The sequence below is a fragment of the Oryx dammah genome, unplaced genomic scaffold, assembly GCF_014754425.2.
Source record: "Oryx dammah isolate SB20612 unplaced genomic scaffold, SCBI_Odam_1.1 HiC_scaffold_23, whole genome shotgun sequence".
NCBI lineage: Eukaryota > Metazoa > Chordata > Mammalia > Artiodactyla > Bovidae > Oryx > Oryx dammah.
Window position 1 is genome coordinate 43421594 of NW_024070207.1, and position 26713 is coordinate 43448306.

At 41.0% G+C, this 26713-nt stretch overlaps 2 protein-coding genes across 2 annotated transcripts in view; one reads left to right on the top strand and one right to left on the bottom strand.

The window, feature by feature from the left end:
* F9 (coagulation factor IX) overlaps nucleotides 1–12873 on the top strand; it is a 36201-nt gene extending 23328 nt beyond the window's left edge. Inside the window, exons 7-8 of the mRNA XM_040265385.1 lie at nucleotides 8549–8663; nucleotides 10793–12873. Coding sequence (XP_040121319.1) covers nucleotides 8549–8663; nucleotides 10793–11340 — 663 coding nt within the window. The 3' untranslated portion in view covers nucleotides 11341–12873. The remainder of the gene's footprint in view (nucleotides 1–8548; nucleotides 8664–10792) is intronic.
* Nucleotides 12874–20950: 8077 nt separating this feature from the next.
* The window catches only part of MCF2 (MCF.2 cell line derived transforming sequence), a 127982-nt gene continuing 122219 nt past the window's right edge, over nucleotides 20951–26713 (bottom strand). Inside the window, exon 31 of the mRNA XM_040265282.1 lies at nucleotides 20951–22653. Within this exon, the coding sequence (XP_040121216.1) occupies nucleotides 22610–22653 (44 nt within the window). The 3' untranslated portion in view covers nucleotides 20951–22609. The remainder of the gene's footprint in view (nucleotides 22654–26713) is intronic.

The window sequence follows — 26713 nt, forward strand, 5'->3', positions numbered from 1 at the left end:
ATGAGGGAAATGTTTAGGTAGGCACGTTTCAGCATAAAGTAGGATGAGGAAATCCCCATAGGTGAGGAGGTGCTGAGAGAAATCCAGGGACAGCTACCACACAAGGCCAAGGAGAGTTTGGCATCAAGGACATGGCATAACAGGATTTCCAACAAGCAACAAGGATGTCTGGAAGCGAGGTCACCAGTACTGGGGCTCTGGGTACTACTTCAGCTTCAGCCCCTGGGAGAACTGGACAGAGTCAGAAAGTCTCTAGGTCCAGAGAAACTGGAGTATTTCGAAGGCATTTTTAAAAGAACTCAGGAAGGATTAAGGCAAGAACTGGGGTACTGGACCTAGGCAGGGCATAGGAGGTAGGGGCTTGGTCCAAGGCTGTAGTTCTCAAGGTGTAATAGCATCAGATTCACCTGGGAACTTGTTGGGACTGTACATTTTCATGCTGTGCCCCAGACCTACAGGAGTCAGCAACTCGGGGTAGAGCCCAGCAATCTGAGCACAAACAAGCCCTTCAGGTTATTCTGACCCACTGTACAATTAGAAACTCACTGGTCCAAAGGAAACAAACTTGTTATAGCAGCTAGGGTGTGTGTGTGTTAGTGGCTCAGTCGTGCCCGACTCTTTGCATCCCCGTGGACATTAGCCCACCAGGCTCCTCTGTCCATGGGATTTCCCAGGCAAGAATACTGGAGTGGGTACCCATTCCCTTCTCCAGGGGATCTTCCTGACCCAGGGATCAAACCCAGGTCTCCTGCATTTCAAGCAGATTCTTTACCGTCTGAGCCACCAGGGAAGCCCAGCAGCTAGGGTCCAAAACACCAAATAGTGGACTCATGGTACCTAGTCCCACATTTCTCCAGGTGTGATCTGCAGACAACACACATGAGAATCACCTGTCCCTGTTTTTGAGGTAACCAAGGGCTAGATTTGAGACCCATCATTATATATCTTTTCATGTCTTCCTTGAGTGAGTGAAGTCGCTCAGTCGTGTCTGACTCTTTGCGACCCCATGGACTGTAGCCTACCAGGCTCCTCTGTCCATGGGGTTTTCCAGGCAATAGTACTGGAGTGGATTGTCATTTCCTTCTCCAGGGGATCTTCCCAACCCAGGGAATGAACCCGGGTCTCCCGCATTGTAGACAGATGCTTTACCATCTGAGCCACCAGGGAAGTCTTCCTTGCTGCACACTTAATAGTGAGTGTACCTGTTGTCTCCTTCCTATCAGCCTAGGTAGGGTCATCTGCAGTGTTCAAGATCACTCATCCCCACACACATTTACTTGCTATTTCATCCTTATGAAGTAAGATTACTGACTGCAGAGGTACCAAGCACCAGGTTTCAGTCTTGTCTTTTCCAAATGTAAAGAGCCATGCTACTCTCTAGGATACTCCAGAAAGACCCTGTCACACTTTCACACTGATTCCTTCCTCACCAGAGAAACTCTCTCTCCACACCCACTGTACCCAATTTCTCACAAAAGGTGACTGGGTTTCAAAAGCAGGAGATAAACTGAATATACAAGTCACTTTTAGGGACATCCCTGGTGGTCCAATGATTAAGAACTCACAGTCCCAATACAGGGGGCCCAGGTTCAATCCCTGATCAGGAAACTAGATCCCACATGACTCAGCTGAAGATTCTGTATGCTGCAACTAAGACCCAGCACAGCCAAATGGAAATTAAAAAAAAAAAAAGTTTAAATTCACTTTTAGACACAACAAAACAGGAAAAAAAAAAAAAACGGAATCTCTCCCCATTTATGGATGAGCCAACTGCCACCATTTCACAGTTAATCTGCAAGGTAGAAATACCTGATTTGATTGCAGACCTGACTGCAACACCCCTGCTGAAGGCCAAGCATCAAGAGAAAGTGAGCAACTGCTGTAGTTGCAACACCACCTAGAAAAGATTCAAAATGCTGCTGTGTCAGTAAAAGGGGAAGGGGAATCACACGACCATGTGGGTGAAGCAATCTGGCAAAGAGGCCCAGATGGAGTTCAGTTTCCTATAGAGTAACGAATAATTTGAACAAACTGGAAACGTCTAACCTGTTCAAGAAAAGGGTTCGGTGAGCTATTGGCTGGCGAGAGCTGAAGGCCACAAGTGCAAGGGGACGATGACTTTTTCTTGGAGGATTTATGGATGAAAGTTCCAGGCAGGCAGGTGGACCCTGTTGCCGGTGGAGAAAGGCCATTCCGGCCACTTGGGTCAGTCACGGGAGCTGGGCAGCTTGGGGAGCAGATCCAGTCAAGCAGATGCTTGTGGAATTGTTGACTTGAGGCACTGCTCTGTCCTGAGAACCGCAGTAGCAGGACAAGGCCATCCCAGACCATTGAGGGTCCGGGCTCACCTGGTGGGAGATGAGACGGGGCAGGCTAGGGACCGTGGCCACCGCGCCCTGCTCTGAGACCCTAAGAAGCGAGCTCACCTTTTGCGTGGCTGTCAGCAGCTGCGTGCATGCTTACCTTATTCTAGGGCTTTCGGTTCAACTTCCCCGCTGGAGGCAAAGCCGCCGCAGCCGTAGTGGGTTGGCCACAGGTGCATCCCAGAACCCCCTGCATTTCCGGCTGCTCCGACCTCTGACCCCCAAGGTCAAAGGCGCAGGCAGACTTGACCAATCTCTGACTTCTAATCCCGCATCACGGTAACAGAGGGCCTGAGAGAGAAGTGGAGGCCAGTTACCTGCATTTTCCTTCCAGATGCCCAGCTCTGGGTTCAGAGCCCCTGAAGAACTCGGGTACTCTGCAGAGCCACTCAGGAGCCGAGAGAGGAAGCTAGAGGGTTGACTAGAGTCAGTATATCCTTGGCGGGATGAGCGACTAAAACAGAACTCAAATCTCATACAGCTACAAAGGGAAGCGATGAAATATGTGAACATTAGAGAAAACAGGGAAATCGCAACACCTATATTATTAGACTATCTTCATCAACAGCTTAAAAGTCAGAAATTGGAGGAAGCAGCACTGAGTTTCAGCTTTCTAAACCTCTCACTTGCTTTTGGTCCTATTCGCTTGACCCTGCCAGCCAACAATTCTGAGCATGTGCGAACCTGCCCGCAAGAGCTCCACCCTCCTCTTCTGCTTTGAGTTAGGATCTGTCTGGCCCTGGATGGGATGTGCCTGGTCTTTCTCTTTGGGTTTATCATGGGCCTCAGGTTCCGTATTAGCCATAAGTATTGTATGTTTAATCTGAGCTACATGGCTCAGATGGTAAAGAATGTGCCTGCAATGCAGGAGACCTGTTTTCGATCTCTGGGTGGGGAAGATTCCCTGGAGAAGGGAATGGCTACCCACTCCAGTATTCTTGTGTGGAGAATCCCATGGACAGAGGAGCCCGGCAGGCTACAGTCCATGGGGTCTCAAAGAGTTAGACACAACTGAGAAACTCACACTTTCACTTTTCATTGTACATTTAATCGTTTGAAGATCATTCTACGAGATTGAGAAAGCCAGAATACAATGGAAACCCAGTGGTTCAGTTTAGTTTAGTTCAGTTCAGTTCAGTTCAGTTCAGCTGCTCAGTCGTGTCCGACTCTTTGTGACCGCATGAATCACAGCACGCCAGGCCTCCCTGTCCATCACCAACTCCCAGAGTTCACCCAAACTCTTGTCCATCGAGTCAGTGATGCCATCCAGCCATCTCATCCTCTGTCATCCCCTTCTCCTCCTGCCCCCAATCCCTCCCAGCATCAGAGTCTTTTCCTATGAGTCATCTCTTTGCATGAGGCGGCCAAAGTATTGGAGTTTCAGCTTTAGCATCAGTCCTTCCAAAGAACACCCAGGACTGATCTCCTTTAGAATGGACTGGTTGGATCTCCTTGCAGTCCAAGGGACTCTCAAGAGTCTTCTCCAGCACCACAGTTCAAAAGCATCAATTCTTCGGAGCTCAGCTTTCTTCACAAGTGGTTAAGCTTTCTTTAATCCTTTATATTGTTTTTGTTTAGTTACTCAATTGTGTCCAACTCTCACGACCCCGTGGACTGTAACTCGCCAGGATCCTCTGTCCATGGGATTCTCCAGGCAAGAATACTGGAGTGGGTTGTGCCTACACAGACCCAATTCTTTCCATTTGATTAGGACACACCCCCATGGCAGACAACAAGTAGTTACCATCTGTATACACTGGAACTTTCTCTTTCTTCTGATGGGTGGGTGAGTGGGGGTGGATATTGGGAGGAAAATAAGATATTACATGAACTTCCTAAGACTATAGATATATCTTCACTTGAAAAAATAATCTTCTATTTTTCTTAGCTCAGATTATACAGTTCCAATTAGCACAAATGAAAACATGACATATGTAATCTCATCTGGCCCCACAAAACTATTTTGGACAGAACATTTAGAGAATTATTCTCTAGGATGGTTTGATGAAGTCTATTTCAATGACTGGGTTTCCCTGGTGGCTCAGATGGTAAAGCATCTGCCTGCAATGCAGATGTCAATACTAGTCTAGTTAACCATTAAAAGCTAAAAGTGATCCTCCCCTCTGTGCTCAGAAAAATGAACTAGGGCCAAGGGCTGGGTGAATCACATCTGTAGGCTTAATAAGCCATACATCATGTAGAAATGATTTGGCTCTTTATACATAAGAGAACAAGTATGCAAAGAAAAATTGTTAGGAGGTGGCTAGGTAGGGAGAGTAAGAGTTTACTGAAACGACAGAGAAAGGTCAAGTTTGAGTTAAAAGGTTAAAAAAGGAACAACAGGGGAGCAGCTATTACTCTAGGCTGGCATTGTCAGTGAAGAACATCAAAATAGATATGTGAATGTGTATTTTGCAGATGTATGTGGGTGTGTTTGGTGTGTATCTGTGTGTGTGTGAAAGAGAAAATACGCTCCTGTTAGGATATGACAAACATTAAAATGTTTGACAGATCAGCACTCAGACACCTTTTTCAGAATATATGCTTTCCCATTTTTCTGATCGTTCTCCAAAGTGATATACAAGAACCTGTCCTTGGCCATGAACATCCCCAAACAGCTAAAATTTAGATAGCTGTGATCCTGAAGTAGTCAAGTAAACATTCCAAAACCAAGTCACTTGAAATATTTTTAAATGCAAATGTATTTTATGGCTTTTTCTTGGCAAAGATGTCTACCAAAATTTCTAATACTAATCAGGAATGGGCAAAAAGAACCACCACTCTTCAGGCTTGAAAGGACACAACTGTATTTCTCAGCCATCCACCAGAACAGCATAGGAGCTCCAGGCAGCAAGTCTTTGGCAGGAATTAGACTAGCTACAACACAGTCTCTGTGCCCGAGGCTGTGGCTGTAATTCACTCTGGCCTAACTAGCCCATTAAGCTGAGAGATGTCCAAGTTACCTCTCATATAGAGGGTAAGCACCATTATATCATTGTATATGAATGTTTAACTTCTGTTACTTGAGCAGATGTATTCAGTTGTAGTCATGAGGCCCAGTAAGGAACAGTGTTGTACAAATTCGCCTGGTGAGGATACTCACCTGAGGTCTGGCCCAGTTTCAAGAACTGGTGACCAGTGCAGTTGCAGGGCCCTGTCTTCCAAATGGTCCCGCATTTGTAGTTCAGTGCTTTGCATTTGTGTGTTTTTTTTTTTTTAATTTTTATTTTACTTTACAATACTGTATTGGTTTTGCCATACATTGACATGAATCTGCCAGGGGGGTATATGAGTTCCCAATCCTGAACCCCCCTCCCACCTCTCTCCCCATATCATCTCTCTGGGTCATCCCAGTGCACCAGCTCCAAGCATCCTGTATCCTGTATCAAACCTAGACTGGCGATTTGTTTCTTACATGATAGTATACATGTTTCAATGCCATTCTTCAACATCATCCCACCCTCTCCCTTTCCCTCAGAGTCCAAAAGTCTGTTCTATACATCTGTGTCTCTTTTACTGTCTCACATACAGGGTTATCATTACCAGCTTTCTAAATTCCATATATATGTGTTAGTATACTGTATTGGTGTTTTTCTTTCTGGCTTACTTCACTCTATATAATCGGCTCCAGTTTCATCCACCTCATTGGAACGGATTCAAATGTATTCTTTTTGCATTTGTGTTTTATAACTCATGTTCAATGAGACAATGGAGCATGTGTGCGCTGGTAACCTGGAACCTCAAGTCACCTTGAGGTTCACCTCAGGTTCACCTCTCAGTACCACGCAGGGGTGGATTCTTGATCTCCCTCTCCCCTGTCCCCTGGTGCCTTGGCTAGCTCTCTCTCCCCTTTCCCCAGCCGCCCAACCCTTGGCACACTGGCATATGCCCCCTCCTCACTGCCAACAGCTACTGTTGTCATCCTCCTCCAGCATAGGCACACAGAGACTTGAAGCTGGGTACCCAGACTCTATGCCATTTGAGGAAGGGGCATGGCCACATGGCATCTCACATGGTCAGAAATGCGTCCTAGCACATTTGGAGGGGGAGTAATGGGGGCAAACCTCTTGCCTCCCTTCATTCCAGGAACTGAACATATCCTGACATGCAAGGTGAAATCCCCTGGGAGTCACCATTGGCTGTTGATTGCTTCAGTGGACCAGTGGGAAGGGAAGATGGCACCAGGGTACCAGCACAGGGCTGGTGGGAGAGGGGACCTGGCAACTGAGAGCTGCATTTGTGAGTGCCTGTTCTGTGCCCCCTGGGCACCTGTGAGTGCCTGCGCTCACCCAGTGGCTATGCCCCACACATGAGGGAGCCCAACTTTAAACAGTAAATTCACAACACCATGATAGGTTGTGAGAGACCACAGAAAAAAAGCAAAACTGTTTTATTTTAGTATCTTCCATGACAATTTTTCCTAGCTTGAACAAGGGGACCTGCATTTTCATTTTGCAACAAGCCCTGCCAATTATGTAGCCAGCTCCTCCTGGAGCAATCACTTTTAAAACATAAAGGTCACCAAGCCGTGGAAATTCTGAAACAGAATTTCTCGAATTTAATTATGCATAAAGATATTCTGGAGATCTGCATTTTCTCCCATCCCATGCAGCAAATATTCTAATGAAATCTTAGTGGGCTCCCAAAGCTGCATTTTATAAACCCCCCAGATGCAATTGGTCCACCAGGCACACTAGGAGAAATACTGGGTGCTTAGAAGCCTCACCACTAACTAATCTTAACTAACTGCATATCTAAACCTCTGTTTGCTCATCTGTATGGATGTGCCACTCTACAAAGTGTTGTGAGTATTAAATGTATGTGAAACACTTAGTACAATGATTTGTCCACAGTGAGCAATACAGATTCAAAAAAAAAATTAAGATCATTGTTGAGTATGGACGGTGGGTGAACTGGTGTTTCTTATGTTGTGTGAGTTTTCCTTTTTTTTTTTTTTTTCAACATGAAAATGACAGCTAGAATCAGAGGGAAACCTGTGTTTAGAAAAGAGGGTCAGAGGCTTGCAGTGAGTCAGCCCCATAGGTCTCCATGTGGGAGGCTAGTGCTTTAGTGTCTAGGATTAGCCAGGGTCCAGTAAATAGAATTCAGGACAAAAAGAATCTTCACTAGAATATGCCCCCAAGGACCTTCTCAGACTCACACCAGAAAGGAGTGACCACCCCCTTTTCCTAGTTTATTATGAATGGGCTTATGCCTGAGGCTGTACGTGCTTCAGTAAAAGGGCAGCAGTGCCCACAAAGGGTTTACCAAATGTTGAGTGTGCCCTCTAGTGTTCACACTTCCCAGCTTTCTTCCTGAACAGGTGGACCAAGGCCCTTGCATACACAGGAAGTGAAAATTCTCCAAGTTGATCTAGACATTGAGGTGGTAAAAATATCCCTAGTCCACTCTTGTTATATGATGAATGTATAGATGAAAGAATGGATTTGCCTCTTATCTAATCACAGCCAGGCTCAAGGTAGTGCTCAAACATCTCTGTCCCCAAATCAAACATAGCTTAGTAGATCTTTTAGGACAGGGCAGCTTACAGATCCAGTGAGGGGAGGTGGAGATGGTAGGGGGGAGACCGGAAGGAGTGCACAAGTTTGGCTGTTGCTCCCTGCCTGAATGGGCATAGCACAGCCATTAAGTCTCATTTCATATCATTCTTGTTGAGAAAGGGCTTGAAAAGATCTCCTGGAAAAGTCAGTAGTTTTTCTTTCAAATGTTCTATGGCAAGCAGATTTCTTCGTGCATGGACAGGAAACTCAGTAATCACTTGATCTCCAGGAGTCAAGTCAGTGTGTTTCTGAATATACCAGCCATATTCCCAAGAAGCAATTTATGCTATCAGAGAACCTGACTTGCCTGGAAAAGAAATCCAAGGACCCCACATCATACAAAGAAGCTATTTCCTCCTAGTTGCCTCATCTAGCACTCCCCCTGGCTATCACTGCTCATTCTCTTCAAGACAGCTTCAGAAATGGCTTTTTTGATTGTGCTCCAGGAACACTAAGACATCTTCAAAACTGACACTTGCCAGAACCACTCCACTTCAGCCAGCACCTAGAAGCCAACTTTTTGCTCACTCCTCTAAACAGCACACGTGGTTTTTTTTTTTTGTTGTTGTTGTTGTTGTAGATCAAATATATTATGTAGTAAGATTTATCATTTTGTTTCCACAGGTCCTTTTGCATGGTGAAATTGCTGCGTTCTGTGGAGGTTCCATCGTTAATGAAAAATGGGTTGTAACTGCAGCCCACTGCATCAAGCCTGGTGTTAAAATTACTGTTGTTGCAGGTAAATAAACCAGGGATGGTAATTGTTTGCAACAGCCTAGATCTTCTATATGACTGCTATATCATTTGGGTATTGGTTTAGTCGCTAAGTCAGGTCCAACTCTTGCGACCCATGGACTGTAGCCTGCCAGGCTCCTCTGTCCACGGAATTTCCCAGGCAAGAATACTGGAGTGGGTTGCCATTTCCTTCTCTAGGGGATCTTCCTGACCCAGGGATTAAACCCCCATCTCCGGCATTGCAGGCAGATTCTTTACTGACTAAGCCACCAGGGAAGCCCATATCATATTTTACTAGAGTCTATTAAGATCATTGCTAAATAAGTGGAACTAGTGGTAGAGAGGCCATCTTTTCAAAATCCAACTTATTCCATTATTTTTTATTATTGTTTTTTGGCCACATCACACAGCATGTGGGATCTTAGTTCCCCAGTTCAGTTCAGTTCAGTTCAGTCACTCAGTCATGTCCGACTCTTTGCGACCCCATGAATCCCAGCATGCCAGGCCTCCCTGTCCATCACCAACTCCCGGAGTTCACTCAAACTCATGTCCATCGAGTCGGTGATGTCATCCAGCCATCTCATCCTCTGTCATCCCCTTCTCCTCCTGCCCCCAATCCCTCCCAGCATCAGGGTCTTTTCCAATGAGTCAACTCTTCGCCTGAGGTGGCCAAAGTATTGGAGTTTCAGCTTCAGCACCAGTCCTTCCAGTGAACACCCAGGACTGATCTCCTTTAGGATGGACTGGTTGGATCTCCTTGCAGTCCAAGGGACTCTCAAGAGTCTTCTCCAACACCACATATGCAGATGACAGCACCCTTATGGCAGAAAGTGAAGAGGAACTAAAAAGCCTCTGATGAAAGTGAAAGAGGAGAGTGAAAAAGTTGGCTTAAATCTCAACATTCAGAAAACTAAGATCATGGCATCTGGTCCCATCACTTCATGGGAAATAGATGAGGAAACAGTGTCAGACTTTATTTTGGGGGGCTCCAAAATCACTGTAGATGGTGATTGCAGCCATGAAATTAAAAGATGCTTACTCCTTGGAAGGAAAGTTATGACCAGCCTAGATAGTTCCCCAACCAGGCATCAAACTTGAGCCCCCTGCATTGGAAGGTGGACTCTTGACCACTGGACCACCAGGGAAATCCCTCTGCATCATTCTTTTGGGAGACCTTTACTAGCACTCATCTCAGTGCAAATATACTTATCTATTGATGTGTCCATTTCCCCACCAGACTGAGCCTTTGCAAAAGCCATGTCGTATCACTGATGCTTGTATCCTTACCCCTGGCACAAGCTGTAACCTGCCCTCAATTGACATTTGAATGAATGACCAAATGAATGTATTATCTGTACTCAAAAAAAGCGGTCAAAATCCTTGAAATTGGGAATGAGTTTGAGCAGCTCCAGGAGTTGGTGATGGACAGGAAAGCCTGATGTGCTGCAGTCCATGGGGTCACAAACAGTCGGACATGACTGAGTGACTGAACTGAACAGAACTGAGGATAATTCATAACAAGTCAATTCATTATCACCTGTGAACAGGATGAGACTCGTAAACAGCATGGGTGAACAGATCCATCTATCTGATGGTCCTGAATGACTTTTTGCTCTGAAAAGTATTCATTGGCCCTCAACTAAGTTTTACCAAAATCGTAACAATACAAGAATAAGATATTTGACATTTGATTGGCAGGTAATTCAATGGTGCCAAGTAGACACTTGGAGAATCTGCTTCTTTATGTAAAAGGTGATATGTGACTGAAGAGAAATTTATTTTCAGTGGGTGAATATAAGCTGCCAGCTAAGGATAGGGGCTTCCCTGGTGGTTCAGTCAGTAAAGAATCCACCTGCAATGCAGGAGACTGCCTGTAGTTCAGGAGACTGGGGTTCGATCCCTGGGTCAGGAAGATCCCCTGACACAGGAAGGAAATGGCAACCCATTACAGTATTCTTGCCTGGGAAGTCCCATGTACAGAGGAGCCTGGTGGTCTCTAGCCCATGGGGTCACAAGAGTCAGACACAACTGAGCGACTAAACCACCACAAGGAAATGATGCTAGATGGACACTTGGAAAATGTGTTTCTTTGTGGGAGAGACTGTGGCTCAAAAAGACATTTCTTTTCTATAGGTGAGCATAACACCGAGAAGCCAGAACATACAGAGCAAAAGCGAAATGTGATCCGTGCTATTCCTTACCATGGCTACAATGCATCTATTAATAAGTACAGCCACGACATTGCCCTCCTGGAGCTGGATGAACCCTTAGAGCTAAATAGCTATGTAACCCCTATTTGCATTGCTGACAGGGACTACACGAACATCTTCCTCAAATTTGGTTATGGTTATGTGAGTGGCTGGGGCAAAGTCTTCAACAGAGGGAGGTCAGCCTCAATTCTTCAGTACCTGAAAGTTCCACTTGTTGACCGAGCTACGTGCCTTCGATCCACAAAGTTCACCATCAACAGTCACATGTTCTGTGCTGGCTACCATGAGGGAGGTAAAGATTCATGCCAAGGAGACAGTGGGGGACCCCATGTTACTGAAGTGGAAGGTACCAGTTTTTTAACTGGAATTATTAGCTGGGGTGAAGAGTGTGCAATGAAAGGAAAATATGGCATATATACCAAGGTGTCCCGGTATGTCAACTGGATTAAGGAAAAAACAAAGCTCACATAAAAAAAATGTATTTCCAAGGCTGACATATTTGGAATTGAACATGGACAAGGTCCTTTACTAACTAATCACTTTCCCATTTCTTTAGATTTGAGTGTATACCTTCTATGAATATTCCTTTTTCTCTTTTTGGGGAGAAGTCTAGCTAGACTTCATATTTTACTAGAATAAGTAGATAAGAAAATGTAATCACTAGAGAAATATACTGTGGTGGGAAATTGTGGCCATGCCTTCAGGTCCAGCCCTTGGCCAAATTGTGAAGTTAAGTTCTTCATCCTGCCCATCAGGCGTTGTAGTTCTCCACCGGAGCAACTCACTGCTTCTCTGTCCTTAGCAGCATTCCACATGCCAGATCTTTCTTACATCCCCGCACCAAGTTAAAATTTATTGGATCTGTATCCAGGATATTTGGTCTAGTCCATCATAAGGCCAGCCCCACATTCATCCAGGAAGAACATAGGAGCAGCTGAGAGATTAAAAGTCATGGGAAACACTAGTTCTTTTTCAATATCCTTATTTCTGCATCCTTTATCCTTTCCACCTCCTAATGCCCAAATCACCTTTTCTCTTTCTCTCCCCTTTTCCCTACATAGGCATTAAAGGAGGGAAAGGAAGCATTGTACTGTTTTACTGCTGTGCACAGTTTACTGCTGTGCACCTATCAAACCCAGACTTGCTCTCAGTTTGGTCTTGGGCCACCTTTTCATCACACAGAGATAAAGTAAGGTGCCTGATCTTGGAGGAAAAGTTCCTCTCAGACAGTCATATTATTAAAATAATACATAATGAAAGGAATGACCCATAAGAGTAGTTTCCTATGGACTTGTAATTGTGTTGTTATGGAGGTTTGACTAGACATGGTTCCATGAAGGCAAACGGGCATGTCATTATAACCAAGAAAACTGACACATAGCCAGGTGAGTTGACAGTTTGCAAGTAGAGCGAATAGTGTCTTCAAGAAAACTCATTGGTGTGTCTCCAGTGTTGTTCGTGGCTAAGGAAGAAATTGCTCAGATGAGAAAACATGAGCATCATGCCTCTTCAACTGGCATATCGCTACAGTGGAGAGGGCTGCACCAGGCTTACAGACATGTATCGTTCCCATGAGCCAGCAAATTCCCTTTTGCTGGTTCCATGCTCACCAGACCACTTTTTTTTTATTATAATTAGGCCTTCTATATTATATTCTCTAGAGGGTTATTGACCAACCAATATATCAATCAATCACATCAATATTGTGATCTATTAGACTATTTCCCTTTGTGAATTAAACTGATGTTCTGATTCACACCTTGGCTTTTCATTAATTTGGTCGATGTGAATAATTTACCCTGCATGTGATCACATGTGGAACTGACAACACCATGTTTTGGAGGACTTTGACCCAACAAAGCTGCTGCTGCCCCTGTCCTCATGTTACCCCCCTTCCAGGCCTCACACTCGCTCATTTCTTTCAACTTACTTTCATTAATCCCTTTTTTCCTTGAGTTTTTCAAATACAAGTATCAATAAATGTAGTTTTCAATTCCTCAAAAAGTGTTTTTTGTTGAATCATTCAAAGAGAGGGCTCCCAAATACTACATTTTGCAGGACACTCAAAAGAATGCATCCAAATATCATATGACACAGCAGAGATTTGATGCTCTGTTGTCATGCAGCTTTCATGGGAGACAGTGTGTGCTGTGTCCTGTTGAGGACAGTGGTCTGGATCCACACAGAACAGAATTGAGTCTAAATATTTGTGAATATGGCTTTGGATAAGTCACTCCACATTTTAAAAAGAGATTTTTATTTACTTGGCTGTGCCAGGTCTTAGTTGCAGCATGTGAAGTCTTACTCCCTGACCAGGGATCAAACCCGGGTCTCCTGCATTGGGAGCACAGAGTCTTAGCCACTAGGCCACCAGGGAAGTCCTAGTCACTCTACATTTTGTGCCTTGACTTCTGCATTGTATAATGATAGAGTTTGACAGGATGCTCTCCAAGGGCCCTTTTTGACATTGTGATAGTCAGTGAGTTCACGTTCTTCCATTCTTTTATGCAACAAATATTCAAGGAGTGATTATTGTATGCCAACCTCCAATAGTGTTTATTACATTTGAGTGCACATTTGTATAGTTTGTGAGTTAACTAAAATAATGTATGTGAATTGCCTTGTTGTCGCCTACTATGCTACTACACAATAGTTGCTCAGTAAATGTTAGCTAAATTTGAATCCATGTTTATCCCACAAAGGAATTACTCTTGTATTGAGTTATCAGGAGAAGAGGCCAAACTTAAATAAAAACAATGCCTAGCATTGAGGTTTCATGAACAAACAAAAGAAATCAATTTGGCTATTGTTGGCTAAAGGCGAGAGGAGACACTGTGATTATCCACCTTAGGTTTGAGTAGGACACTGATTCATGTATGGAAACCCGTTACTTCACATTTGAATGATGCAAGGTCTGCAGCCCCAGCGCTCTGCGATTGGTAAAAGGGAGCCGGCCTTGTTGCCATGGAGACCACCCTTTACAAAGAGAGCAATAGGGGCGTGGTCTTACACTTCCTGTGATTGGTCTTCCCTGTGGCAGAGGGAGGAGCTCCTGGGCCCACCAGTCTCGAGCCACAGTCTTTTACCCCATGAGTTCAAAAATGACTGCATTCTTTAAGAGCCACCTGCGGCATGTTGCCGCCAGTAAACATTTGGGGCCTTTAAGCCCACCTAAGAGTCGACTCATTGGAAAAAACTCTGATGCTGGGAGGGATTGGGGGCAGAAGGAGAAGAGGACGACCGAGGATGAGATGGCTGGATGGCATCACGGACTCGATGGACGTGAGTCTGAGTGAACTCCTGAAGATGGTGATGAACAGGGAGGCCTGGCGTGTTGCGATTCATGGGGTCGCAAAGAGTCGGACACGACTGAGCGACTGAACTGAACTGAAGAGCTTCGGAGCCAGGCCCTCGCTAGATTCTACCTAGAGCATTTACAGTCGCCATATAAGAATCATTAATGCTTTCAAAATCGCTGTAGCTGCTTAGTCTAAATGGGCTGAAACATGCTGCTGCAATATTGGAAGTGACAGGTTAAAATAAAACTCTTGCTGAGTGGAGAAAAGTGTGTCAATGTAGTGCAGTCATTTCAAGTATGATTGTTTTGGGTTCTTTTGAATATTAGTTGCTAAATGGTGACAGGAACAAAATGCCCAATTTTCTCTGCCAAGGGAGAAAGTTTTTCTCCCCTACTTTCCTGAACTGTGACAGACCAGTTCACAAAATTGCTTAATTATAATTCTTAAACCGCTTCTGAAAGCTGACAGACCAATCTAAGAAAGTCAGAGCTGCAAGGGCCCTTAGACACAATCCAAATCACTCTGTCCATTTAACAGATGAGGAAATTGAGGCCAAGATAAGGCTAAACCCAGGTCTCCCACTTCACATGTGGAAGTACAGTGCTTTCAATTAGAGCTTTGTCTGTGTTTTTAGGGCAGCGGAGGGCATTCTGCATTGGTGGAAATCCTTTCAGCAAACCTGGGACTGAACACTGCCTGAAATTCTTCTTGCTGCTGCTGCTAAGTCGCTTCAGTTGTGTCCGACTCTATGCGACCCCAGAGACGGCAGCCCACCAGGCTCCCCTGTCCCTGGGATTCTCCAGGCAAGAACACTGGAGTGGGTTGCCATTTCCTTCTCCAGTGCATAAAACTGAAAAGTGAAAGTGAAGTCGCTCAGTTGTGTCCGACTCTTCGCGACCCGCTGGACTGCAACCTACCAGGCTGCTCTGTCCATGGGATTTTCAAGGCAAGAGTACTGGAGTGGGGGTGCCATTGAAATTCTTATTAATGATGCTCTAATTGACAAACAAGTGACCAAATCAACAAGACCATCGGGTAGCAGGGAAGGCAGAGTGGCCGTCCAATAACAAACTGGAACCGCAGTCCTGGACTCAGGGCAGCACCTGTGGAGTGAACCTGCAGTGCTGGTGTCTGGCTTTTCGCCAAGCTGAGAGAACTGGGCCTACCAGGTGTGACATTTGACTTCTAGAGCAAGTTGATCACTGCTATCTGGCACACAGTCATCCCGGAAACATTTCAGCTCGATTGATTGCAACCGCGTGGGGCAAAACATAGGCAGCACACCAAGACAGCAGGCTACTGCAGAAGTTGTTGTTTGAAAGTTGAAGGAAGGCTTCAAAAGCCAGCCGAAGCTGGGGTGCTAACAATGCCCTACAGTCCTGGGTGACAAGGGAAACAGGCTTCCGCAGCTGACAGGCCTGTCTGAGCAAAGCACTCAGTGCTCTTTTTGAATCTGAGGCTGATGCCATTTAGAAATCTCAGGATTAAAAAAAGAATGTTAGGGTCAGTGGATTAATACAAAATAAAAACTGGGGGTGGGGGTGGGGGAATTTCATGGTTAAAGCCACAAAAATCATGTTCTGGAAACTATGGAGACTGCTGAAGTTACAGCAGGCAAAAAACTTGGCCTGGGACCCCTGTCCTTTCCAACCAAGCCAGGTATCCCGATTACTCATTTTCTCAAAGAGTACTTTCAAGGCAGACCGTTTCCACTGTGTCTGTGGGGTTATGGCTTGCATAGAGATTTCCAGTTAATTTCAGCCTCTAGTAGGGATAAGGTTATCCGAAGGGAAAAACAGCAGGCAGAAACTTTCTTAAAGAGGCAATGGCTTCTAGAACAGAGCTGAGGACCTGTCACAGAATGAGAGTAATATTTTGAACTCCTGGCCAGATCATTTCACCCTGGTAGGAGACTGACCTCCTTTTTCCCCCCATCGTCACCCCTACCCTGTCCCAGAGAGTTACCTCTTGATTGGAGAAGGATGGAAATAGGCACAGGGATATTCCTGATTCCGAGGACTCTTTTCAAAAGGTTGCTTCTTTGCAATGTTAAATATGAGATCCTAATCTATAAAAACTTGCTGATGCTTCCGGCATGCTGTCGTAGATAGCTTCTGCAAATCAATAATCATGTAGTGGCTCAGGTGTTGACCTCATAAAGCTAAAAGGGTCCCAGGCTTTACACATGACATACTTTAGTGAAGATCTGTATATAAAAATCTGTTTTCCTCTTGGAATATATGACAAAAATAAGCATGCATTTTCATGATATTAAAACTCAGCTCAAAAGTAAGTAGCCAAATTAAGAATACACCAGGTCTCTGAGAAACAGTGCATGCATGTGTGCTGTCACTTCAGTCATGTCCAACTCTGCAACCCTATGGATTTTAGCCTGCCAGACTCCTCTGTCCATAGGGATTCTCCAGGCAAGAATACTGGAGTGGGTTGCCATGCCCTCCTCCAGAGGATCTTCCTGACCCAGGGAACGAAGCCCCATCTCATTAAGTCTCCTGCATTGGCAGGCGATTTCTTGACCACTAGCGCCACCTGGGAAGCCCTGAGAAACTCAGTGCAAGCTTGTTAAATGAATGAACCAATGGATAAATGAAATGGAAGGAAAACAACCTATTACTGACCACATCAGAGCAAAACAGTCATCTAAGTTAAGAATGAGAAATTCACCCTGAACACAGGAAATATGCCATAGAAAAAGGGACAGATATATAGAATGCCTACATTCATGTCCTTCCAAGGATTATGAGAGGAGTTATCATTACTTTCTAGGAAATGTAAAACAGATTAGCCTTAAGACCGTGGTTATAGTCTTGAGCTCCTTGAGCACATGTGTCAGTGTTTCCCAGGGGTAGATACTTCAGAGTGGAATTGCTAAGCTATTTACTTCAACTTTATTTGGTATTAGCAAATTGTTCATCAAAGGGTTGTACCAACTTATGTGCCAGCAACATCATGTAAGAGTTCTTGTTTCACATCCTTTCCAACACTTGGTATTTTGAGGAACACAAGCAGATTTTAAAGCTACAAATTCTCATATGTAAAATGGCTGTTATTGAATTCAGGTATTTTGAAACTAGCTCTAAATGTATAAGTGTAGCTTTGTGTCTTCCCCAAGGTCAGTAAAGAGACCACTTTGCCTTCTAATATTAGATTCCAAAACATCCACTAGGATTTTTCCATTTTAAGTCATTTTTGTTATGGTTGAGAAGTTAAAGTTCACTTATTTTATTTGTTCTTTTAGCTTGCCATGTAAAAGAGCACATTCACTATCAAACTGAGATTTAAAAAAATATTCACTAAGATAATTCTCAGCACATCACGTTCTTTTCATGCTTCAGATCTTTCTGACTTTCACTCTACCCCGGTCCTCTGCTCTATTATGATGTTTTAATTTATTCCTCAGCCTGGGTTTTGTTTGTTTGGTTATATTGGGAGTAACTGAGTTAGTGAGTCTATCTCATGAAAACTTAGATGAAACGTATCTTTGAAATAGTTTACATTTTATTTGCTTTGGGCTTAAGGAAAGTTTCATTTACCTTTTTCACAAAGTCCAGCTTCATGGGCTGTTCTCAATACACATTATTAGTCCTATTTTGTATACACTTGCTTCAGAATTTAATGGTGAATTCGCATATGTGAAATGAGGTGATCAATGATTATAAGGTAGCTTCTCATCAAGTACAAGGGAAAACATTTTAAATTTTTAATTAATTTTTACTGGAGTATACTTACCTTACAATGTTGTTAGTACGCAAAGTGAATCAGTTATACATATACATATATACCCTCTTTTTAAGATTCTATTCCCATATAGCTCATATAGGCCATTAAAGAGTATTGAGTAGAGTTCCTTGTGCTAACAGCAGGTTCTTATTAGTTACCTATTTTATACATAATTAGTATATATATGTGTGTGTGTGTGTCAATCTCTATCTCCCAGTTTATCCCATTCTCCCTTTTACCCTTGGTAACCCTAAGTTTGTTCTCTACATCTGTGACTCTATTAAGGGAAAACTTTAGACTTGAGTTATGTCTTGAGCTTTAATATAGAAAATACATTTTGAACTAAAGAGAAATTTTTTTAAAAAAAAAGCCAGTTGTCACTTCTATTAATTTCCTTTTGAATGATATAAAGGGTTTAGTTTTGTCTGTAACATTGGTTGGTTGGTTTGCTTGCTGTCCTTGAGCAGACCCCATAAGACCAACTACAAACTGATCATCCTAAATCAACAAAGGGGAAGTGTACTGAAATGTAATAAAAATGACTTGTTTTGACAATTAATTGCTTGAGACTTGATTCACTGAGCACTCTGGAGTCTACTGCTCCTAAGGGAAGACCATTCCTGTGTTCTAATACCTACTAGTAACAAGCATTTTTCTCAGAGAAAGTCTGTTAAGTGAAACTGGATTGATTTCTGACTAAACCTCAAACAAAATCACTGACCTAATTTCTCTTCAAGTGGAGCATTTCTCATACTCTCTCATACTTTCAAAAATATACTCTGAAACTTTCTCTCTTCTTAAGAGAATACCATAGCCTAGAAGTTGGGAAGTCTTTTATAACAACTACATACTGTATATTGTGAGATTCATATGTAACTGTGGAAATGTCAACAATAATATTGGGTTGGCCATAAAGTTCATTCAAGTTTTTCCATAAGTTCTTACAGAAAAATTTGAACAAACTTTCTGGTCAGCCCAATATTTATTCCTCAGCCAATGCATAAATAAAAACTTGAATACACATTTTAATTTTCAGGGAGTTCTTGAAGATGAATTAAATGTTTGATTAAGCAGTTCACTGCTGGTGCTTCCTCAAAAAAGCTAAAAATAAATTTAAAGGCCAAAAGAAATAGCTGAATCTGTGATGGGATAGTCATTAAAACAACTAAAACAACCCAACCACACCAATGTGATAGGTTTTGATTCTCTTTCTATATTAAGGCATAAGTTCTAACTCCCTAATGGGCTGTGGAAAAGATTAAGTCTAGCAAACCCAGCTAAGAGCTCTCTGCAAAATCAACAGTTCAGAAAACAACTGTGGGTATCTAGATGCTTTCCAGCTTTCCTTGGGCTTCATCAAATGGAAGCAGATTTTTTTCAGTGTGTGGAAATACCCTCTCACAACTATGGCTATCTAACCCCTGAAACCTCATGTACTGCCATCCTACAGATTTGGGTAAAGAAACTTTTGAGCAAAATATTTTACCCTAGTTCTGGTCAGATGTCTCTGTGTCTCTGTCTCTCTCAGAGAAGCAAGGCTACAAGTAAACATGTTTTTACAACTTTCCTAGCACTATGTATTAAACTGTCTCTCATTTCCCAACATGCAATGCTACATCCATCAATACAGCAAATTACATATATATAAGACTCTGTTTCTGGGTTTTCTTTGTTCTATGGTATTTTATCTATCATTGAGCTCATTTTCTTTGTTTTATTTATTACAACTTTATGACAAAAGTGAAGGTAAGCAAGTAACTCAAAACAATTATGGTGTCTTTAGTGTATCACTAATAAATGAAAAGAAAGGAGTTTTCTATTTTCTGACAAATCATACCAATGTTTTCTTAGGTCACTCCCTCCAGGCAATAGAAATTAAAAAAATAAATAAACAAATGGGACCTATCAAACTTACCAGCTTTTGTGAAGCAAAGAAAACCCATAAACAAAATGATGACAGCCTATAGAATGGGAGAAGATATTTGCAAATGATGCAACAGACAAGGGCTTAATTTCCAGCATATACAAACAACTCACACAACTCAACAATAACAACAACAACAAAAAAAACTCAATTCAAAAATGGGCAGAAGACTCAAATAGACATTTCTCCAAAGAAGAAATATAGATGGCCAACAGGCACATAAAAAGATGCTCAACATCACTAATTATTAGACAAATGCAAATCAAAACTACAGTGAGGTACCACCAGTCAGAAGGGCAATCATTGAAAGTCTATAAATAACAAATGCTGGGGAGGGTGTGGAGAAAAAGAAATCCTCCTATACTGTAGGTGGGAACATAAGTTGGCACAGCCACTGTGAAAAACAGTATGGAGGTTCCTCAGAAAACTAAAAATAGGCTAGTATATGACCCAGAAATCCCACTCCTGGGCACATGTCAGGACAAAACCATAATCCAAAAACATACATGCATCTCTATGTTCATAGCAGCACTATTCACAATAGCCAAGACGTGGAAACAACCTAAATGTCCATCGACAGATGACTGGATAAAGAAGATGTGGTACATATAGGCAATGGAATATTACTTAGCAATTAAAAAGAGTGAAATAATGCCATTTGCAGCAACATGGATGCAACTAGAGATTATCACACTAAGTGAAGTCAGAAAGAAAAAGACAAATACCATGTGACATCACTTGTATGTTGAATCTAAAATATGACACAAATGAACCTATCTATGAAACAGAAACAGAATAATGGATTAGAGAAGAGACGGAGTTGCCAAGCAGGGAAGGACTTAGGGGAGGGATGGAGTGCAAGGTTGGGGCTAGCAGATGTAAGCTTTTATATATAGAATGGATAAACAAGGTTCTGCTGTATAGCACAGAGAACTGTATTCAATATCTTAAGATAAACCATAATGGAAAAGAATATATATGTGTGTTGTATATAACTGAATTACTTTGTTGTACAGCAGTAATTAACATAATACTGTAAGTCAACTATACTTCAATTTAAAAAAAAAGAAAGGAAAGTTTTTTCAATGATACTAAACCAAAAAATATATACAAGTGAGTTTAAGGTTGGATATTTTTAATGTGGAATTAATGCAAGTACATTTACATTTTTAGTGCATTTATAATGTAATTAAAATTTGAAGACTTAAAGGGAAATTGCTGCTATGTTTCATAGTAACACACATTTGTAAGTCCAATAAAATCAATACAGTGCAGTTACATATACAAATACATGTACAAATATAGCATTCATTGTCCAGTGATTAAAACATTAAAAGACTATATGTTTGAATCTATAGAACTCAGTATTTTCTTAAATGATTAAAATCCTTAGTTTAATACCATGAAAATTAAATGTTTTGTGCAGAGGGGCACCATTATTCAAAGGTTTTAACTCCTAACTCTATCTTCTAGCCACAAGATCAGCAAACAAAATAAGTGTATTTTAATATTTTGTTGTTGTTTCAGGAGCATTAATCAAGTGAAATATCAAACATATGGACAGTTTCATGAGTTAGTTATAAATCAGCCATCACAAATTCTAGCAATTGGACATTAGAAGATTTATAATTTACAGGTGCCTTTGAATAAAATACAATTGGTTTGTCATATAAATGGTTACATCAAATGATACCATTGAAATAAACTATGATTTGACATAATACACAAAACTACTTTAAAAGATAAATAATTTGTGTATTATATAGTTGTGTTGTTTTTTGTAAAACAAGTCATCAAAAACCATGCACCTAATATGCCAACTTGATAGTAAAACTCATGATCCATGATTCAAAAGGCAGCAATTTCAAGCCACTGACTTCAGTGGCACATAATACAAAATACTCCAAGCCTAAGTTCAACACTACATGCAACAACTGAGCCTGTGCTTTAAAACAAGAGATCTTACCGTTTACATATTTAAAAGAAGGACATCCATATATATACATATATTATTAAAGAAAGGGCACACAAAGAAATACAATATAACTTATGAAACCCTGCACTAAAATAGATTTTTCTAGAAAATTCAAAAGCAAGTAAAGACACTGAAAAGCAGAGCTTTGTTACAGGAACACCTCTGGTGCAAATACTAATATTTAACTTAAAGCTGTGATGTATCTAAATTTCAATGCATAAAATGTAAACTTCTGCATCCTAACTGCAGGATTTTTAGCTTTGGGCCTTTCAAAGACAGCTCTGACAACCCTAAATACCAGTCTAAGTGCAAAAGAGGTCCTTCAGAACATATCCCTTTGGTATAGTAAAGTCACAAAGATAACAAAATTAAATAATAAAATAAACTATCAATTACCAAAGGGGTTTAAAATCTCTGATTATCTCTCATCTCTTTTTGGATTTTTGTTTTGTTTTGTTACTGAAAAGTTACCCCCCAAATTTTTGCCTGTAAATGTTCAGAATAATTGATAATATGGTTTTCAGATGGACTCTGAATGCATGCCATGAAAAACCCTACTTGGAAACAAAATAACACTGCACTTTTCACCTGAGGGGATGGAGGGTGTGAAGATGGCTTCTTGCAAGAATGACACAAACTGTGAATGACGAAGTCCACCTCAGTCCCGAGGAAATTCTGTGAATGTCATTGGCAGCATAGGATCATCTGACTCTTGTACTGTTTATCTGTCACACTGAACTAGAGCTATAATCTAGTTCACACCTCCAAAGGAAACCTTATTTTTTAAAGTCTATTCATTCTCCTTTAATTCAAGGGGAACTTAGTTTCCTTGTTACTCAGAGCAGCATCTACAAAATAATGAAAATGATGTTAATACTCCAGTGACTTTTAAGGGCAAAAATGTTGTCCATGCTACAACTTCTAACACTAAATGTGAGGAATCAAAAGGTCCATCCTAATTTCAAAGGTGATGTCTTTTGAATGTTTATTTTAATATGAAAGTTGCTATTCTGTTACATAGTGGCTTATAAAAAGCATCTACTTTACAAACAGCATAACTTCACTGGAAGCAAAATAAATACAATTCACATCACATACAACCAGATTTCACAAATGTTGTATGAATTATGCTGTGTACATACAGATGAAACATGTTAAGCACATAATTCACAGAGATACCTTTACATTCCATTTACCAGAATATATATTCAAATAAAATACTCATATATATTTTGAAACCTAAGTGCTGTTGACAGTTGCATATGTGGTCAATTTTCATTTCCTAATCCATTAACTGACACACAATACAATCTATTTTTGTAGGCCACGCTATACTATTTTGTCCTATGCAATGTAATATGAGGATAGATCTCAATCAGGACCACATGATATTATAGCATTCAACCAAAATCTACCAATAAGTATTAATTTTTGTTAATTCGACCTGTCATAAATACATGTTACTTGAAAGAAATGTATATTTTTAAAACACCTAAAGTCAGAACTTGCTAGAGAACAGGGACTTATGGAACCATGTCACCTTATCTAGTAGCATGTCACACTGAGAGAGTAATACATGCTTTAAATGCTGATGATATACCAATCCATTACATGTAACTCTCCCAATGACATTGCAAGAAAGAAAAGGATAGTGAAAAGTGTATTGATGGTAGAAAGTAGAAAATACAAATGGAAAGAATATTGTGATTTTTTTCCCCAAATAAAGTGTACGTACGTCAACAAATGTACGGTAAGCCCTTTATTGCCTGAAAAATAAGCACAGGCTTGAAGTAGATTTAAGTTGTTTTGTCATGTACTTTTCAAAGAATGGTAATATGCCCTAAATCTACTGTGATTAGTTACAGTAATGGAATCATTTCAAATTAAAACTAATCAAATATGTAATTTTACATGTCCTGCATTACAGTTAGCTAAAATTGAATGTAATTAACTTTGTCTTGAATTAAGTATGAGGACATCTGGCTCTATATTTAAATGATGATGATAAAAGTTATGGAAAATCTACTGAGTGTTCCTAATGTTTAATAGAAATGCTAATATTATATGGAAGTTAGATGAATGCACTTGGTGTTTTCAAGTTTGAATTTTGGAGACCTGAGTACAAGAAAGGCCATTATTTTCTAGTATATACACTGCACTTTTATTTCATAGCTTTATTGGCTTTTAAAATATGCTTTATTAAAAATGATTTATATATGTTAATTTACACAGTTCTTTGAGCATGTATTTTAAGTAACTCATGTGTTTCTTTTCTCTCTGTCTCTCATTACTGACTTAAATAAGCATAAAGCAGTAGACAGAAAGATGGTCTTATTTATTTTCAAACTTAACTCTTTAATGTGTAAGATGGAATCAGTTAATTTGGGGGGAAAATATGATTCATTACAACTATTTGGCTTTTGAAAGTGTTCAAAATGTCACTATCTCGGATTTTACCTTCTTTCAATACATACACATTTTTAAAAGGGTAAAGTGCTCAATTCAGCATGTGCAATGTTTCTTTGTCTGATACTGTTCCTTTATTTTTAGCACTGTATCTGCCCTGTATAATACAAGAAAGAAATGGTTAACTGCTCACAGGCATGAAGATACTATCTTGTGCTTAGAAGCTTTATGTTTCTAGCTTTTATGTTTAGGTCTATGATGCCCACTCAAATTAATTTTTGTGTGTGGAGTGAGGTGTAGGGATGGAGCTTCATTTTTTTCATGTGGATACCCTGCACCATTTGCTAAAACAACCTTCCTCTCCCCATTCAGCTGACACTTTCATTAAACACTGCATGTGTGCTCAGTTCCTCAGTTGTGTCCGACTCTTTTGTGACCCCATGGACTGGAGCCTGCCAGGCTCCTCTGTCCATGGAATTTTCCAGGCAAGAATACTGGAGTGGGTTGCCATACCCTTCTCCAGGGGATCTTCCCAACCCAGGGATCAAACCTGTGTTTTCTCCATTGGCAGGCAGATTCTTTACCACTGCATCACATGGGAAGCCCATTAATCAGTTATATATTAACATGTGTGGGATTATTTCTGAACTCCATTTTTTGATACATAAGCCAATATCCACCGGAGAAGGCAATGGCACCCCACTCCAGTACTCTTGCCTGGAAAATCCCATGGATGGAGGAGCCCGGTGGGCTGCAGTCCATGGGGTCGCTAGGAGTCGGACATGACTGAGCGACTTCACTTTCACTTTTCACTTTCATGCATTGGAGAAGGAAATGGCAACCCACTCCAGTGTTCTTGCCTGGAGAATCCTAGGGACAGGGGAGCTTGGTGGGCTGCCATCCAGAGGGTCACCACTCCAGTACTCTTGCCTGGAAAATCCCATGGACGGAGGAGCCTGGTAGGATGCAGTGCATGGGGTCGCTGAGAGTTGGACACGACTCGGTGACTTTACTTTCACTTTTCACTTTCATGCATTGGAGAAAGAAATGGCAGCCCACACCCAGTGTTCTTGCCTGCAGAATCCCAACGATGGCAGAGCCTGGTGGGCTGCTGTCTCTGGTGTTGCACAGAGTCAGACACGACTGAAGCGACTTAGCAGCAGAAGCAACTTAGCAGCAGCAGCAAGCCAATACCCACTGTATTCACTACTGTAGCCTTTTGGTAGGTCTTGAAATCAGATATGTAAATCCTCAAGATTTTTGAGATTCTTCTGTTCTAGGTTTTTTTTTGCCATCCATTTTATAATAAACCTGTCTTATTTTTTTATTCCAAAGGGGCTTGCTAAAATTTTGATTGAATTATCTGTCAATTTGGGGACAGTGAATTTCTTAACAATAAAATTTCCAATCTTCCAACATGGTATATCTCTCCTTCTAGTAGGTCATCTTAAATATATCCCAGCAATTATCTGTTCCTCTGAGTATAGAAGCCTTGGACATTTGTTAGATTTATTCCTGTTTATTTTATGCTTTATATTACTAATGGTATTTTTGTTTCTTTTTTTCAATTCTTTGTTACTAGGCTATAGAATTATAATTTACTTTTATATAATGGTTTTATATACCATTGCCTTATAAAATTCACTTATTACTTCTAGTAGAGTCATTTTGTGTATAGATTTCCAATGGTTTTTGGACATAACAAGATCTGTTAAGCATGAGAACGTTGTCTCTTTTCTTTTGTTTCTTATCTCTTTAGCTTGAATTATGGCACTGACTAACACTTCCAATATAAGGTTAAATAGAAATGGTAAGAATGAATATCCTTGGCTTATTCCCAATCTTAAGGGGAAAAGCTTCTAATATTTTATCATTAAGTATGAGGTTAACTTTGGTTTTTCACAAGCACACATTTTTCCCTTTATTCCTATCACAGTCAGAGTTGTTATCATGAATGTGTATGGAGTTTTGTCAAGTGCTTTTCTGTATCTACTGAAATGATTACATAATTTCCCCCTTTATTATGTTAATACGGCAAATTATACTGACTTTTTAAGTGTGTAATACAAGTACTTAAACCTATACAATTCCCTACATTTCCCTCCTCTTGAGCTGCATCCCCGAATTTCGATATGTCACATTTCATTTTCATTCAATTTTAAATAATTATAATTACTGTTGTTATTTCCTCTTTGTCCCATGTGTTGTTTACATGTGTATTATTTAATATCCAAATATTTAGGGATTATCTATTTCTAGCATATCTTTTGAGACTGTATGATTCTGATCTTCTGAAATTTATTGAGATTTCTTTTGTGTTCTAATGTATGATCTATCTTGGTGAATGTTCCATGTATACTTAAAAATAATGGCATATTCTGCAGTTGTTGGGAATAGATTTTGAATAAATGCTAGTTGGGTCAGGTTGTTGGTCTAGCAACTTCTTCTGATTACTAATTATCTATATAATTCAGCAATTCAATAATTATCAAAAAATTTTTG